This window comes from Sarcophilus harrisii, chromosome 2 (genome assembly GCF_902635505.1).
Source record: "Sarcophilus harrisii chromosome 2, mSarHar1.11, whole genome shotgun sequence".
In the NCBI taxonomy this organism is placed as follows: Eukaryota; Metazoa; Chordata; class Mammalia; order Dasyuromorphia; family Dasyuridae; genus Sarcophilus; species Sarcophilus harrisii.
In genome coordinates, this window is record NC_045427.1 from 629,870,116 (window position 1) to 629,883,386 (window position 13,271).

A 13,271-nucleotide genomic window follows, 5' to 3' on the forward strand; every position below is an offset into this window, starting at 1 on the left:
CAACCTGAGCTGTAAGATGAGATGATTTTAGGAGCTGTCACCCTAAATCTATGATTCTCTGGTCTTAGGAGGTATATGAAAAGATTGTTTTAAGTGTAGGATATAAGTAGATTAAATCAGCAATCATTTTGCAGCTTAATGCTTGATGAACAGCTTACATGGAGGAGAATAAGATAGGGGTGTGTGTGAGAGAGAGAGAATCAGAGACAGTTCTTTCGCTCAATCTGGATAAGTCTGTGGACCCCTTTCCCAGAAAACGATTTTTAATGCATAACATATTTATGGTTGCAAAATCAAAGGTTTACCTCCTCAAATTTTATAGATCCTTTGGGAAATCTGTGAATCCTCAGTTAAACCCTCAACTAAAAAATAAAGTATTCAAAACATTTCTTAAAATGTCTAATGACAATACATGGCTTATTTTAATGAATAAAAGATGGAAATTCGAGATAAAAATGTTTCAGTAATTGAAAACCTAGTGATGGTTTTCCATCACTAGCTTTTCAATTACTGAAACATTTTTCAGTATGATATGCAAATGATAGCAAATTATATACCCCCTCCTCAACCAGAGAGCAGGGATTGTGAGGCAGGTTGGGAGAAAAGAAATTGTCTCCCTCCTCTTTTGGCTCACTTCTCTCCTTTTAAACCCCCTCCATCTTTAAGATGAGAATTTGAAAGTGAGAGTAAGATTATCCCTTGATTCCATTAGCTTCCAGAAGAGAAGGCCCAGCTGGATCACTGACCCATCCCAGTCTAGAACGGCAGCTGTTCTAGGCGCTGCCCCGGGCATGCTTCGTACTTCCCTCCTCCAAGGCCTGGCCCAGAGTCCCTTGGCTGCTGCTGAGCTCCGATGGCTTCCTTACAGCCTCTGCTTATTCTTGCCCTGCCAGGCTTGGTCTCTCCCTTTCTCACCTACAGTTCAGCCTCCATCCCCTCTCCCTCCTCCCACCCACCCCAGGTCAGGGTCAAAGACACTCCAGGGGGGTTGCCCTCAGGTCTGTTCTGATGAGAATTCTTAAGAAGATAATCCACTGAAACCTGTTTCTCTGTCTTCCTTGTCCAAGTCTTTGGGTAAATTCCCCCCAAGTGGGGGGAAATGACTCATGTAAAAAGAACATCCAAAGAACCAAACCTGAATTTCCATTGTGCCCAGGGATTCAAATATATCTATCATCTCAGAACAAACTTAGTCAAATTCAGAGGCTCATCACCTTCTTGGCCATGAGGTGAGGAACTTTTTCCTCTTTCCCTGTACTAACCCTTTGGGAGGCACCGGCACAGGACCTCCCCGCATGGCGTGCCCTCATCAGAGTAGGGCCCAAAGGAAATGCAAAATACATAAAACTAGAGAGTCCCCCCCAAATGTTCACAGGGACCATTTGTGTCTGACTTGTGGCAGAGCATTGGTCTGATCAGCCACAGTCGGACCTGCTGTAACTCAGTTCTAATATAGGGATGTCATTTTGGCCTTCTTCCAGAATGTGGGACAACAATCAACCCTTTGCACAAAGGCCATTGAAGGTTAATTTGATTTAATCTGGGTGGTCATAGAGTGTCTCTACCCATCAGTCTCTGCACAAACTACAGTTCCCTCATAGTGTATCCTATGAAATAACGTCTCTATATTGCCTTGGAGTGGGCTTTCTTTGCCTCCCCAAGTAGACTCTGGGAGTCATCCTGCACTTGTTTGCATCTTCCTTCTATGGTTCCATTTATGGCAAGAATGTTAATATGACACGATTCAGCTTCCCTGGGAGTAGGCTCACTCATGATTATTGGATCTCATATTTAGACTACAAATGGCCAAGTTGATGTTTATAGGTGTCTAATTAAGGGAGTGTGGTTCTTCCACTCTGTCACCACCATGGGAGAAGCAGAAGGGCACAGCACTTCGGAGCACCATTTTACTTCCTGGGTTGCTATGAACAAGGAATTGGCTAGTAGCTTATGTTCTGGTGATTACCCTCCACTGGTCCTTGGAAGGCAGAGTCTTGTCAGGCCCTGTACCCCAAATCTCTCAAGCATGACAGAGCCTTCTAGATTCTGTACTACAGTGGCTCAGCTTTAGGAACCCATAGCCAATTCCATGTCATAGCAAGGACATCAGGAAAGCATCTCTGTGCAGTATCTTTTATACATCTCTTAAATTTTTATTGGTATCTTTTGTTTTCCATCATGTAAATTTCCTACAGCATCATGTACATTTCTTTCCCCCTCATTATAATCATTTATAACAAAAAATTTAAAAGGGAGCAGTTAAGTCAAGATGTTGAAAAAGTCTGGCATTATATATAATATTCTGTTACCCATAGTTCCCCACCTTTGCAAAAGGCAAGGAACCTTCTCATGTCTCTTCTGCAGGACCATACGTAGTTATTCGTTATTTTTTTCAGCATTAAATTTTGACTCTCGTCGTTCTTTCCATTTCCATGTGGAAGTCATGATATGCTGCATATGTATATATAAAATTGTATGTGTATGTGTGTTTTTCCTGGTTCTACTTTGCATCAGTTCATACAAATCTTTCTGTACTTCTCTGTACATCATTTAAAAACTATAAATTGGTCATTTATCTTCCTGTGCATAACTTTGGATCTCTTTTCACCTCATTGGAATTGTTTCTCTTTGTGTCTTTGAAAGTTCATTTGTGACTGTATTCCATCATTCCTGGGATGATTTTCTCTGGAGAATTTTAATCCATGGAATCCTTTCAATGAATCCCTTGACATCTGTTCTCCTTAAATCTAAGGTCCAAGTCAGATAATCCCCGACTCTTCTCTACTTTCCCTACAGGCTTCCTATCCTTTCTAATGCAGTACCCAGTTCTCCCTTGCTGATCATAATCATGTCCAGTACTGTACTTCCTTTTGTTTGCTCCACTTTTAGAAAAAATAAGATTATAAAGGCAAGACAAGACTTTATCAGTTGCTCTGCTTTTAGCAGAATAACTTATCTCATAGAGGATCCAAGCCTTTAGTCAAAAAAGAATAACCCTCATTCCCAACTGCTATTAAAAAAGACACCTCGCCTTTCCTCTTGCCTGTGTCACACTCCTATCCCATCTATCCTGAGGACTCATTGAGCAGTAAGGGGACCCTGGGTTCTGAAAGGCCCAGAGTCCAGGTCTGTGTACCCAGTGTTCAGGTCTCAGGCTCTTTCCTGAGCCAGAGGAAGGTGTCGGTAGCTACGGACACTCACGATGACCTGCTATACTGAAGGCTGGAGATACGCTTGCAGAAGGTACTGAAAGAAAATTTTCCATCAGTTACATCTCAGTGTGATTTTAAAGAGTTACCAAGAGATTTGGGGATTTAAAAATAATCTCCTTCCTCTCCCCTAATTGCTGATGCCTGCTTAGATAGAGAAACCTGACCAGTATGGACTTTATTCCTATCAGGTAACATGATGCAACATGTTCCTTTAATGAAGGAAGACAAAAGGGTTAAACAAGCTTTTTAAAAAACATACATCCTATACCTTCTGTGGCTTCCTTTATTTCCCCTGCAGCTTGGATGTAATATCTTGGTTCACTTGGCTGGTGCTTCTTCAGTTTTCTCCATGTTCTAGGGAAAGTAACATTTTACCGATCAAAGGCATTTTCTTTGCCTCTCCAATCATTTCTCCCCTTTCTTTTACCTACAGACTCCAGAGAGCTGGGTCTGGAGTCAGGAAGATGTGATGGCGTTAGAGAAGGAAAAACAGCCTGGAATCTTACACTGGAGCTGTATTCAGTCATGCTTTGGGGAAATGAGTTCATAGTCTTGCTATGTGTGTGTATGCAGCCAGCATTGTCACTATTGTTTGAGGGTTTGCAAGGCGCTTTACACATATGGTCTCATTTCATTCTCACAGCCACCTTGGGGGCAGGTGCTATTATTATCCTCATTTTACAGATGAGGAACCTGAAGCGGTGATTTGCCAAGGATCATCACACAGCTAGTTAAGTATCAGATGCTGGATTTGAATCCAGTTTTTCCTCTTTCTGACTCCAACTCCAGAGTCTGATCCCCTGGGGGCCCCCCTTACTTGTATCTTTTCCCTTAGTAAGTAGAACTACACAATTTTTTCTTTAGGAAGGAAGGAAATGAACATTTATTGAGCACCTACTATGTGCCAAGAGCATAGTTAAATGTCTTACAATTTTTACCTCATTTGAACCATATAGTAACTCTGCAAGGTAGGTGTTATTATGATCCTTTTTCTACAGGTGAGGAAACTGAGGCAGACAGTGTTAAATAACATGCCCGGAGTCACACAGCTAATACGTGTCTGAGGATGGATTTTAACAAAGATCCTCCCACCTCCCACACCAGACCTAGCTGTCTTAGCATGGGACTAAATAAACGTTTGTTGACTGATTGAATCTGGATGGAATTATTAAAACAACCATAAAAAGGTCATAAAAGTTACTAAAGCTTTGTAGTTTAAGTGCCTCCAATCAATAGATTGAAAGCCTCTTGGGCAAGCTTACAATCCAAAGGCCCATAAGGTGCCCCAGCCAAACCCATCATAGAATAAATACCCTGGGGTCTGGAGAGGGCTGCCAGACCTTTGGTAAAGGAACTGATTCTAACAGGAAATGTCATCTCTTTTGAAACTCTGGTCTGGCAGCTTTGTTTAAAAATAAAAGCAACAGAAACTGAAGGCAGTTCAGCGTGTAGGGTTGCAGTGAGTTCTGTACAATGTGAACAGGATCGGATGGAGAACTTGTACAAAGTATCTTAAAAGTCTGGCTGCAGTTTAAGGCTTTAATTGCTTAAAACTGCATTCAAATTTTGGGGGCATCCTGTATATCCTCCACTAAAATTCTCCTCTAAGACCTCATGGTACAAAGGTCTCAAAGGCTGTTTCAGCGGACAATACAAAGAAAAAACTGTTAGTTATGGGTCTTCAGACTAAGTTGTTAGGAGTCATTTGGTTTGGTTTGGTTTGTTCTTGGTTTTTTGGTCCTATCTTAATTAATTTGAAATAGGCTCACCACCAGGAGGTGGGCCCGAGATGATAGATTTCTTTAGTTAATTATGAAGCCGTGAGCCAAGCATGGTGATATCGTTACCCCTTTCTACCAATGGAAGACAAAGCAAAAATGAGAATTACAAACCCCTTCCTGACAGCAGGGACATACTTTCCCACAAAGAGAAGGAAAGGATGAGCACAAAGCCAAATCACCACAGAAGGCCAATGTAGGAGAACTGCATCCCAGAAGGGCAAGGCCCTCTTTAGCCTTCAGAGACATCTGGTCTCCATTTTGGGCTGCTGCTTAGGATATTTGGCAACTGTCCTTGTTCCCTATCGCAGAAGAACCTCGGCCAGCTTAAGAGGCAACCCTAAAGACCTCACACCTGGAATCGCTAATTACCTTCGGGGAGAGTTTTTCCTTTTTGACAAATTTTTCCTTCCTCAAAAGTCTCTTCCTTCTGTAAACAGCTCTTTGTGCCTTTAGAGTGATCAGTGTTTTTCATCCCTCATATTCCTTTGGGAGTCTTAGGTTGTTGACTAGGGACATCTATGGAAAGGAAATTGGTACCTGGAGGCTGGTTCCTTGTCTTTCTGGCCTTTTCATATTCAATTAAGCTTTTAAGTCTCTAGGGTGGAGAGTGTCTGTTTTTCATCTGAAGGCTTTTTACCCTTGGCAGATTTTGTAGAAATCTCCCCTCACTACACAAAGTCTAACAGTTACTCTGAGAAAGCTGAGGTTCTTGCTACTTTAAAAATGCTTCCTCACTCCTCTTTCTCTTCTCTGTGATAGACAAAAGGGGTAATAATTGTGTCCTCGGCAGGAAAGGCCCGTCCCTCTTGGGATGACCCCCACCCTAATCACAAAGAGAGAATGGATCCTTCCTAGACTTGAGAAGAGCTTGGCCACTTTGGATCCCAGGGAAGAGTTTGGACTTTGGTCACTGGGGGAATAGACAGATGCTCTAGAATACAGATGAGGCATATTTGGGCACAGCGTGTAAAAAGCAGAACTGAAGTGTGCAAAGGATGGACCGGCAACGATGCAATACAGGATTGAATTACTCTGGGAGTAGGGCTGTATATGAGTCAGTGCTGCCTCCCTGCTCTATCCGACGTTGTTGTGTGCATTCAGTAAGCATTTCTTAAGTCCCTTGCCAAGCAAACCTGGTTTCTAACCTGAAGAGTTCCTTCTGAGGGAACTCCTCAGAATTCTAGGGATTTCTGCCACTTTCTACTGGGCAATAAAAAAAAGATCCATTTTGAGGAACATCCATCAAAAAAGGACATCTTGGGTCAGAAACAACACAAAGCCCTGACCAGGACTCCAGTGCAACATATCCTCAACCTGTGCTCTGAAAGAAAGCCCAAGAGGTGACCCAAGCCCAAGAAAAGTCCGACGAAAGCAGACAAACCCACGAAGCAGATTTTGCTCAAGCTGTGGGTTAAGGAAGTCTGAAATAACATGGATATCCTTCATTCAGAACCACCGGGGAAGCCTGGAAATTCATCATGTGACTAAATGTCTACTTAATGGCATCTGTAAATCATCCAGCTTGTGTAATTGATGTGATGTGCAGTTAACTATCTCAGCAGTGCTTATGGAAAATATTTGGGGGCCATTTATATTATTAAATTTCTTTTAAAAAGACCTTAAAATACCAATAAATGCATTGTCAATAATTATTATATAAACACTTCCTTGCAAAGCTGTTCACTTTGCTAGGCACTGAAAGGACAAATGTAAAAAATGAAACAAATCCTACCTGAAAGGAGATTACATTCTAATGAGAAAGAAGAGGGAGTATGATGTGATAAATGGGGCACTGGACTTGGAAAGACCTGGGTTCAAATTCTACCTCAAACACACTAGTTGAATAATCCTCAGCAAGTCCTTTATCTGCCTTAGGTTCTTCATCTGTAAGGTGCAGGGGGAAACCCTCCCTCCATCTCTTAAATCTTCCCCCAAATTAAATGACAGACTCAGTGTGTGGAAGGGACTCTTGTCTGAAGCGTTCATGTGGTTGCAATAAATACATTCCCATGAAATACGAGTGATTTCATTACTTAGTACACCAAACAAACCCACTCTGGTGGGTGCCACACAGGAACAAATCTAAATGCAGATGGATGCTAAATAAACTTTAAATTTACTTACTGTTGTAAATGTTGATGCTGCTGGTCTCTACCAGGCCAACGTCATACTGGGCTGAGCTAGCCCTTTGGAGGTGGCCTTTCCTGACCCAAAATAGGAGAGAAAAAGGAAAGAAGATGAGAGGATAAATTTAGATTGAACTCTTTGGGCTGTCCCTCCCCGGCTGCTGAGAGTTTGTAACATATACTGGGAGACTGTCCATACTTGAAGACACAAACTCCGTGAAGGCAGAGCTTCCATGCCCTAAAGCACGACAGAGTTCCTGGCAGACACCCCTCAATAAATGAACCAGGGCTTAGCTGTCTTGCTGTGTCCTATCAGCTGAATTCAAGAAGTGGTCATCAGATGTCGGCATTGGATGAATGACAGAGAATTAATTTTGAGAATTCACATTGATTTAGGTCTGAAACGGACCTTAAAGACAACAAATTCCTCCTTTTTACAGATAAGGAGACTGAGGCCTATAGAGGTTTGAGTTGTCAAGGGTCACACGGCTAGTAAATGTCTTGAGACTGGATTTGAAGTCAGGTCCTCCTGACTCTATCCACAACTCCATCCATTGTGACACCCATCAGCCTCCGTGAAGGAAGTCTTTATCTCCTCTAAGAGATTGTATTATGTGACTTCAGATTTTTAGACTCATCCTTTTGGGAAATTTGAGAAGCAACAATTACATTTCCATTGCAGGGGTCCTCAAACTATGGCCCCAGGATCAGATGCAGCAGCTGAGGATGTTTATCCTCCTGACCCAGGGCTATGAAGTTTCTTTATTTAAAGGCCCACAAAACGAAGTTTTTGTTTTTACTATAATCCGGCCCTCCAACAGTCTGAGGGACAGTGAACTGGTCCCCTATTTAAAAAGTTTGACGACCCCTGTAGAGAATCCTAGATTTAGAGCTGGAAAGGAACGGGCAGCTTGGGTGAGATCACACAGGGAGTGAATGACAGAGGTTTTGAACCCAAAAGCAGTGGTATGCTTTCCCCCTCTCACATGGCAGGGATTCAGTTACCCTCTACATAGTTAGATTTTGTATATATTGATTTGCATGTTGTTTTACCCCTTCTCCCCATTAGATTGTAAGTTCTGGGGCAGGGGATGTCTTTTGTCTCTATGTGTATTTCCAGTGCCGGACTCATAGTAAACAATAAGTACTTATTGAATTGAATAGATTAATTTAAAAATTGCTTTTATTACATGCATCTACTTCTGGGATCTTGTCATCTTTCCACTAACATAAATCTCAACTCCTATACCACTGAGAAACCACTAAGTTTATACCACTCAGTTTTCCATGGAGAAAACTAAGGTCAACAAGAGAATTGCCCAGTGCAGATAGGTAGTGAACAGAGGGAAAACTGAAGGCCCGTCCTCTGAGTTCAAATTTACATTCCTACTGTGGTGACCATGAAGAGAGAGGAAGTGGAAACAAGAGGGGACAGACTGAAAAAATGGAAGGAAGGATGTTGGGGAAATCAGCTCATCCAGGTTCATGAGAGCTTGTTGGGGTAAGTTTTATTATTAACCTCACAAATCAGCAAATGCTTCAGATCAGGGTTTAATTTATTGTTTTCTTAATGATGTAGACTTAAGAAAGTGAGGTAATGTTAATAATAGAGATTAAACTTTAAAAGTTCTTACATGAATTTTTACAAGAAAGACAATTATTAAAAACATTTAACAAAAAATCCCTGGATAAAAATCATATCATTTGACAACTCACTAGAAGTTTTGGATGAGAGAAAAAAGAAAAGTTAAATATGGCTCCAGAATTATAAATGAGAGGAGAACTGGGGTACTATCTGGAAAGCTGGGGGGCAGGTCAGGTTTAGGGAGAAGATAAGTTCTGTTTGAGTTCATGTTGAATGCGATTACTCTACTCTAATATTTCTCTTTATCTTACCTCTTTTAAGATTCAGATCTGGGATCTAGTGAACATTCTTGGATCGTGATATGACTAGATCCTCAGAGAAAAGCAGTTCTCATCTTTCTGCCCAGATACAGGTCCTTTATCCCTACCCTTTGCATTATTTGTGGCTTGATGCCACTTAAGAATAACTTGAATCCCCCCTGCTCCTTACCTCAAATATCTCTGTCTCTCTATAACCTTATATAATTCCCCTACTCTGGCTGGCCAGTTTGCTTGGGAATAAGGAGGAAGGATTTTCTCCAAGCTCGGGGGCCCCATTGTTAGAACTAAGAGATGGGGAAGCCCAGTGCCTGACACATCTGAGTTTTTGCTCCATAGAATCCAATAGTTTCAATAACTAATCTCACATCTAGCTTAGATATGATTAGGTTGGCTCACTCTGAGCACAAGATAAATGATAATAAAGCAATTGTGATTTTATTTTTACAAAGCACTTTATCTAAGGCATCTCATTTGATCTTCACTATGATGCTGGGAGAGAGATTCTATAGGTTATTTTGTTCCCATTTTAGAGATAAGGAAACTGAGACTCAAGAAAAGCTCATAAATATTAAAATCAGGATTTGAACTCAGGTTCAAATATAATGCTCCTTCCAAACTACAAGATGCTGCCCTTTGAGTAGAATAAACCAGCTTTTATTTCACCAATTCTTTTTCTAAATCTTTTCTTTGGAATACAAGGATGAGATCTCAAAGGATAGAGGTCAGTTTGACGGGAAGAACTTCCCTTTAAGTAAAAATGTAAGAGGAGGATTAATTGGGATTATCTCTATTTACCTTCCCCTTTGATTGTTATACTCACCCTGCATATTCCCCTGTAGTACTCAGTGGTTACTCCCCATTCAACCCCCTCTTTTCTTTTGAACTGAATCTGCCATTTCATTGGTATAAAGAATTCCCAATGGAAAAACTCTCATCACCCAATGTAGATGAGCTCTTTGTAGGCCTGGCCTAGAGTCACCAACCAATCTGAGTTCTTTCCTGTGATGTTGGGGTTCTGACAGAACAGGCAGTGACAGCTAGAAAACAGGAGAGGGCACCAGAAAGCTAAGTCCTAGAACTTTTGAGAAGAAAAGAAGGGAGAAAAGTGATGGGGAAGGTGACAGGGGGCCTGCTGGGTGTGGTATCCTGCACTTACTTATAGTGAAATTCATTCTCTTCAATCTCTATTCTTTTCTGCTTCCTGCTCATTTAAAAAGGCCCTAGAGGAACATACTGTTGGTCCTTCTCTGTCCCTTACATAGCTACTATCTGCCCCGTCTTGCCCTATGTGTGACAAACATTCCTCACAATCTCACGGTGGTCTCAACATTGTTATTGCTAGTTTTTAGTAAGAATCTCCAAATCGATTCTAGCCAATGATCCCCTATCTCAACAAGCAAAAGACAGAATAATGCCATCCCAGAGGCAGTGTTTTTGCTATTTTAAAAACCTCTGAGTGAAATCTTTTTTTTTTGCTTTGATTCATTAATTATTTCAATATATACTTAATAAACACCTTTAGTAAGTTACATTGAATAAGTATTTGATATGTTATAGATGAATAAGAATATGTTAATAAGTATATTAAACTTGACTAAGTTTAATATGCTGTACCTGGTAATGAGAAGATGCGAAGAGAATCTTCTTTTTCTAATAGCGATCATTATCCGTTTCTATCAACAGTCATCTCTAAGCCCCAGATCTCCCTCTCGAGCTCTGGCCCCACATCATCAGCTGCCTGATAGCAATCCTCACTTGGATGCTCCACTGGCAAATAGAACTCATCATGTCCCAAATAAAAAACCAAGTGTCGTGCTCACTAAGCTGGAGCTCTTCCTCTTTGTGCTGAAAGCACCGTCCTTGTCCTGGCCATCCAAAGTCATGACCGTGGCCACTTCCTTAACCGTTGACATTCGTTCATCCATACATTCATTCAACAATTCATGTATCAAATGCCCACTACAGGGCTTAGATCCCAGAGACACAAAGACAAAACAAACAGCCCCTCCCCTCCACGTGTGTCCGCGGCTCCGTCAGAGCCATTTATAACAGCACAAGGTGGAGGGCAAATTCCTGGAGCACTTCCTTAGGGACCTCTGCTTAAGCTGACATCAGTGACTTCTTTGGGCTAGAGACATGTTACTCTTTTTTAACTCATCCCAGGTAGTACCATTTAGATTGTATTTCTCCCTTCTACTCACAATAATATCATTAAAGCCGCAGATTTCAGCAAAGCAATTGACAGTGCATTCTCTGTCAAGATATTTCCTCATTGCCCATCTATCACGCTGCTTTTGGTGCGCCTAACTGTGGGTATTATGGTTTAGGAGGGATACAGACGAGACTGACCCCTGTGTCATATGGACAAGGAATGGAGGAAAGCAGCTGCAAAACAGAGAGCTGAGTCTCGATGGTGGCCTTCAAAAGGCTGCCATGTGGAAGAGGCCTTAAAGGGCAGAACCAAGAACAATGGGAGAAGCCCAGAAAGGCAGATGAAGACTTAAGGCAAAGACAGACTTTGGGCAGCTGAGGGGCTCATCTTCAGCCTCAGACACTTAGTGACTGTGTCACCCTGGGCTCATTACTTTACCCTGTTTGCCTCAGTTTCCTTATCTGTAAAATAAACTGAAGAAGGAAATAGCCAACCACTCTTAATGTCTCTGCCAAGAGAACCCCAAATGGGGTCACAGAGTCAGACATGACTGAAAATGACTGAACGACAAAGATTATGAACACTCAGAACTCCCCTTCACTGGAAGTCTTCCAGCAGAGATCCGTTCTTGGGGAACATGGAGAGATCTTTTGTCACATATAGGTTTACCAGATGGCTTCAAAGTTCCTTCTAGAGTTGGGATTCTTGGATTCTAGAGTTAGTCTTCCTGGATTCCTTCCCTCCCTCCCTCTGCTTTTCCCTCTCTCCCTCTATCTCTTCCTGCCTTCCCTTCTTTCTCCCTCCTTTCTCCTTCTTCCTTCCTCCCCCTCCCTTCCTCCCTCTTTTCCTGCCTCCTTCCTTTTTTCCCTCCCTCCCTCCCTTCCTTCTTTCCTTTATTCTTCCCTTTCTTCTTTCCTTTCCTTTCCTTCCTTCCTTCCTTCCTGCCTCCCTTCCTTCCTAACTTCCTAACTTCCTTCCCTTTCCTCCTTTTTTCCTCCCTCCTCTCTAAAAGACCTTCTTTCCTTCCCTGCTTCCCTTCCTTCTTCCCTCTCTCCCTCCTTCCCTCGCTCCTTCCCTTCCTTTTTTCCTTCTTTCCTTGCTCCCTTCCTTCCTTCTTTCCTTCCTTCCTCTCTTCCTTTCTTCCTTCTTCTCTTCCTCCCTCCCTTCCTCCCTTCCTAACTTCCTAACTTTTCCCCTCCTTCCTTCCTTCTTCTTTTTCTTCCTAACTTCCTTCCCTCCTTTTTTCCTCTCTCCTTTCTGAAGCACAAACAACAAGGGAGTCTAAGTTTGAAGATGAGCAGAAATGCGACACAAAATTCTAGCTCTAGAGAATAACGCAAGTAGAGAGTTTTAAACTTCATTTTCTCATGGGTTTCCTCTTCCTTTATCCCTTCTTTTCATGATCCATCTTCCCCCCACCCCCAGCCCTCATTTTTCCTCTCTCCTCATAACATCTTACACCTTCCAGCAGGTGATTTAGGGCCTCTCAAAGAAGTCGCAGTTCAGACCACACATGGGTCCTTTGATCCAGGATAGAAAGGATCACAGATTCCCCACGGGAAAGGACCCGAGCAGCCCTTTGTTCAGCCCCCTCATTAGAGAGATGAGTAATGGAGGCCTAGCAAGGGGAACGCTGAGCAGGTTTGCCTGAAGGCACCCATCACTCAGTGGTACATAGCTACCCAGATAATGAAAAGCACCAGCCTCCTGATGGTGAAGAATGGGGTGGGAAAGGTCCCAAAGGAAAGGAGAGAGAGGAACACCACAGCACCACAATGTAAACATTCTAATCATTGTTTGAATGTGTAAATATTGGGTTACCTTAAAATCCCTTTGATAACAGCTATGATGTTTGCTATAGAACACCTGTAAGGGCTGCTAATATTGTCTCCCCGGGAAGTTAATAGCTAGATTCAGGAGGGATTTAGATTTCTGGTTTTATTAACGTACTGAACTTGGGGAATCACGGAACCTCAGAAACTGGAAGGGACTCAGAAGTCATCCAGTTTTCCCTTAAATATTTCCAGGCACTCAACACGCCATATCCTTGTCCCTCTCCCCATGGCAACCCATTGTGGTAATAAGTGTCAGGAAG

General features: G+C 42.2%; 1 protein-coding gene across 3 annotated transcripts in view; it reads right to left on the reverse strand.

Moving 5' to 3' along the window:
- NRG4 (neuregulin 4) overlaps positions 1-13,271 on the reverse strand; it is a 53,886-nt gene that overhangs the window by 3,489 nt on the left and 37,126 nt on the right. For 2 of the 3 annotated variants that reach the window (XM_031956793.1, XM_012539968.3), the window contains exon 5: positions 7,118-7,197. In XM_031956793.1, coding sequence (XP_031812653.1) covers positions 7,118-7,197 — 80 coding nt within the window. Of the gene's footprint in view, positions 1-3,471; positions 3,567-7,117; positions 7,198-13,271 lie in introns of all 3 variants that reach the window. The other variant, XM_031956792.1, reaches the window with a different exon arrangement.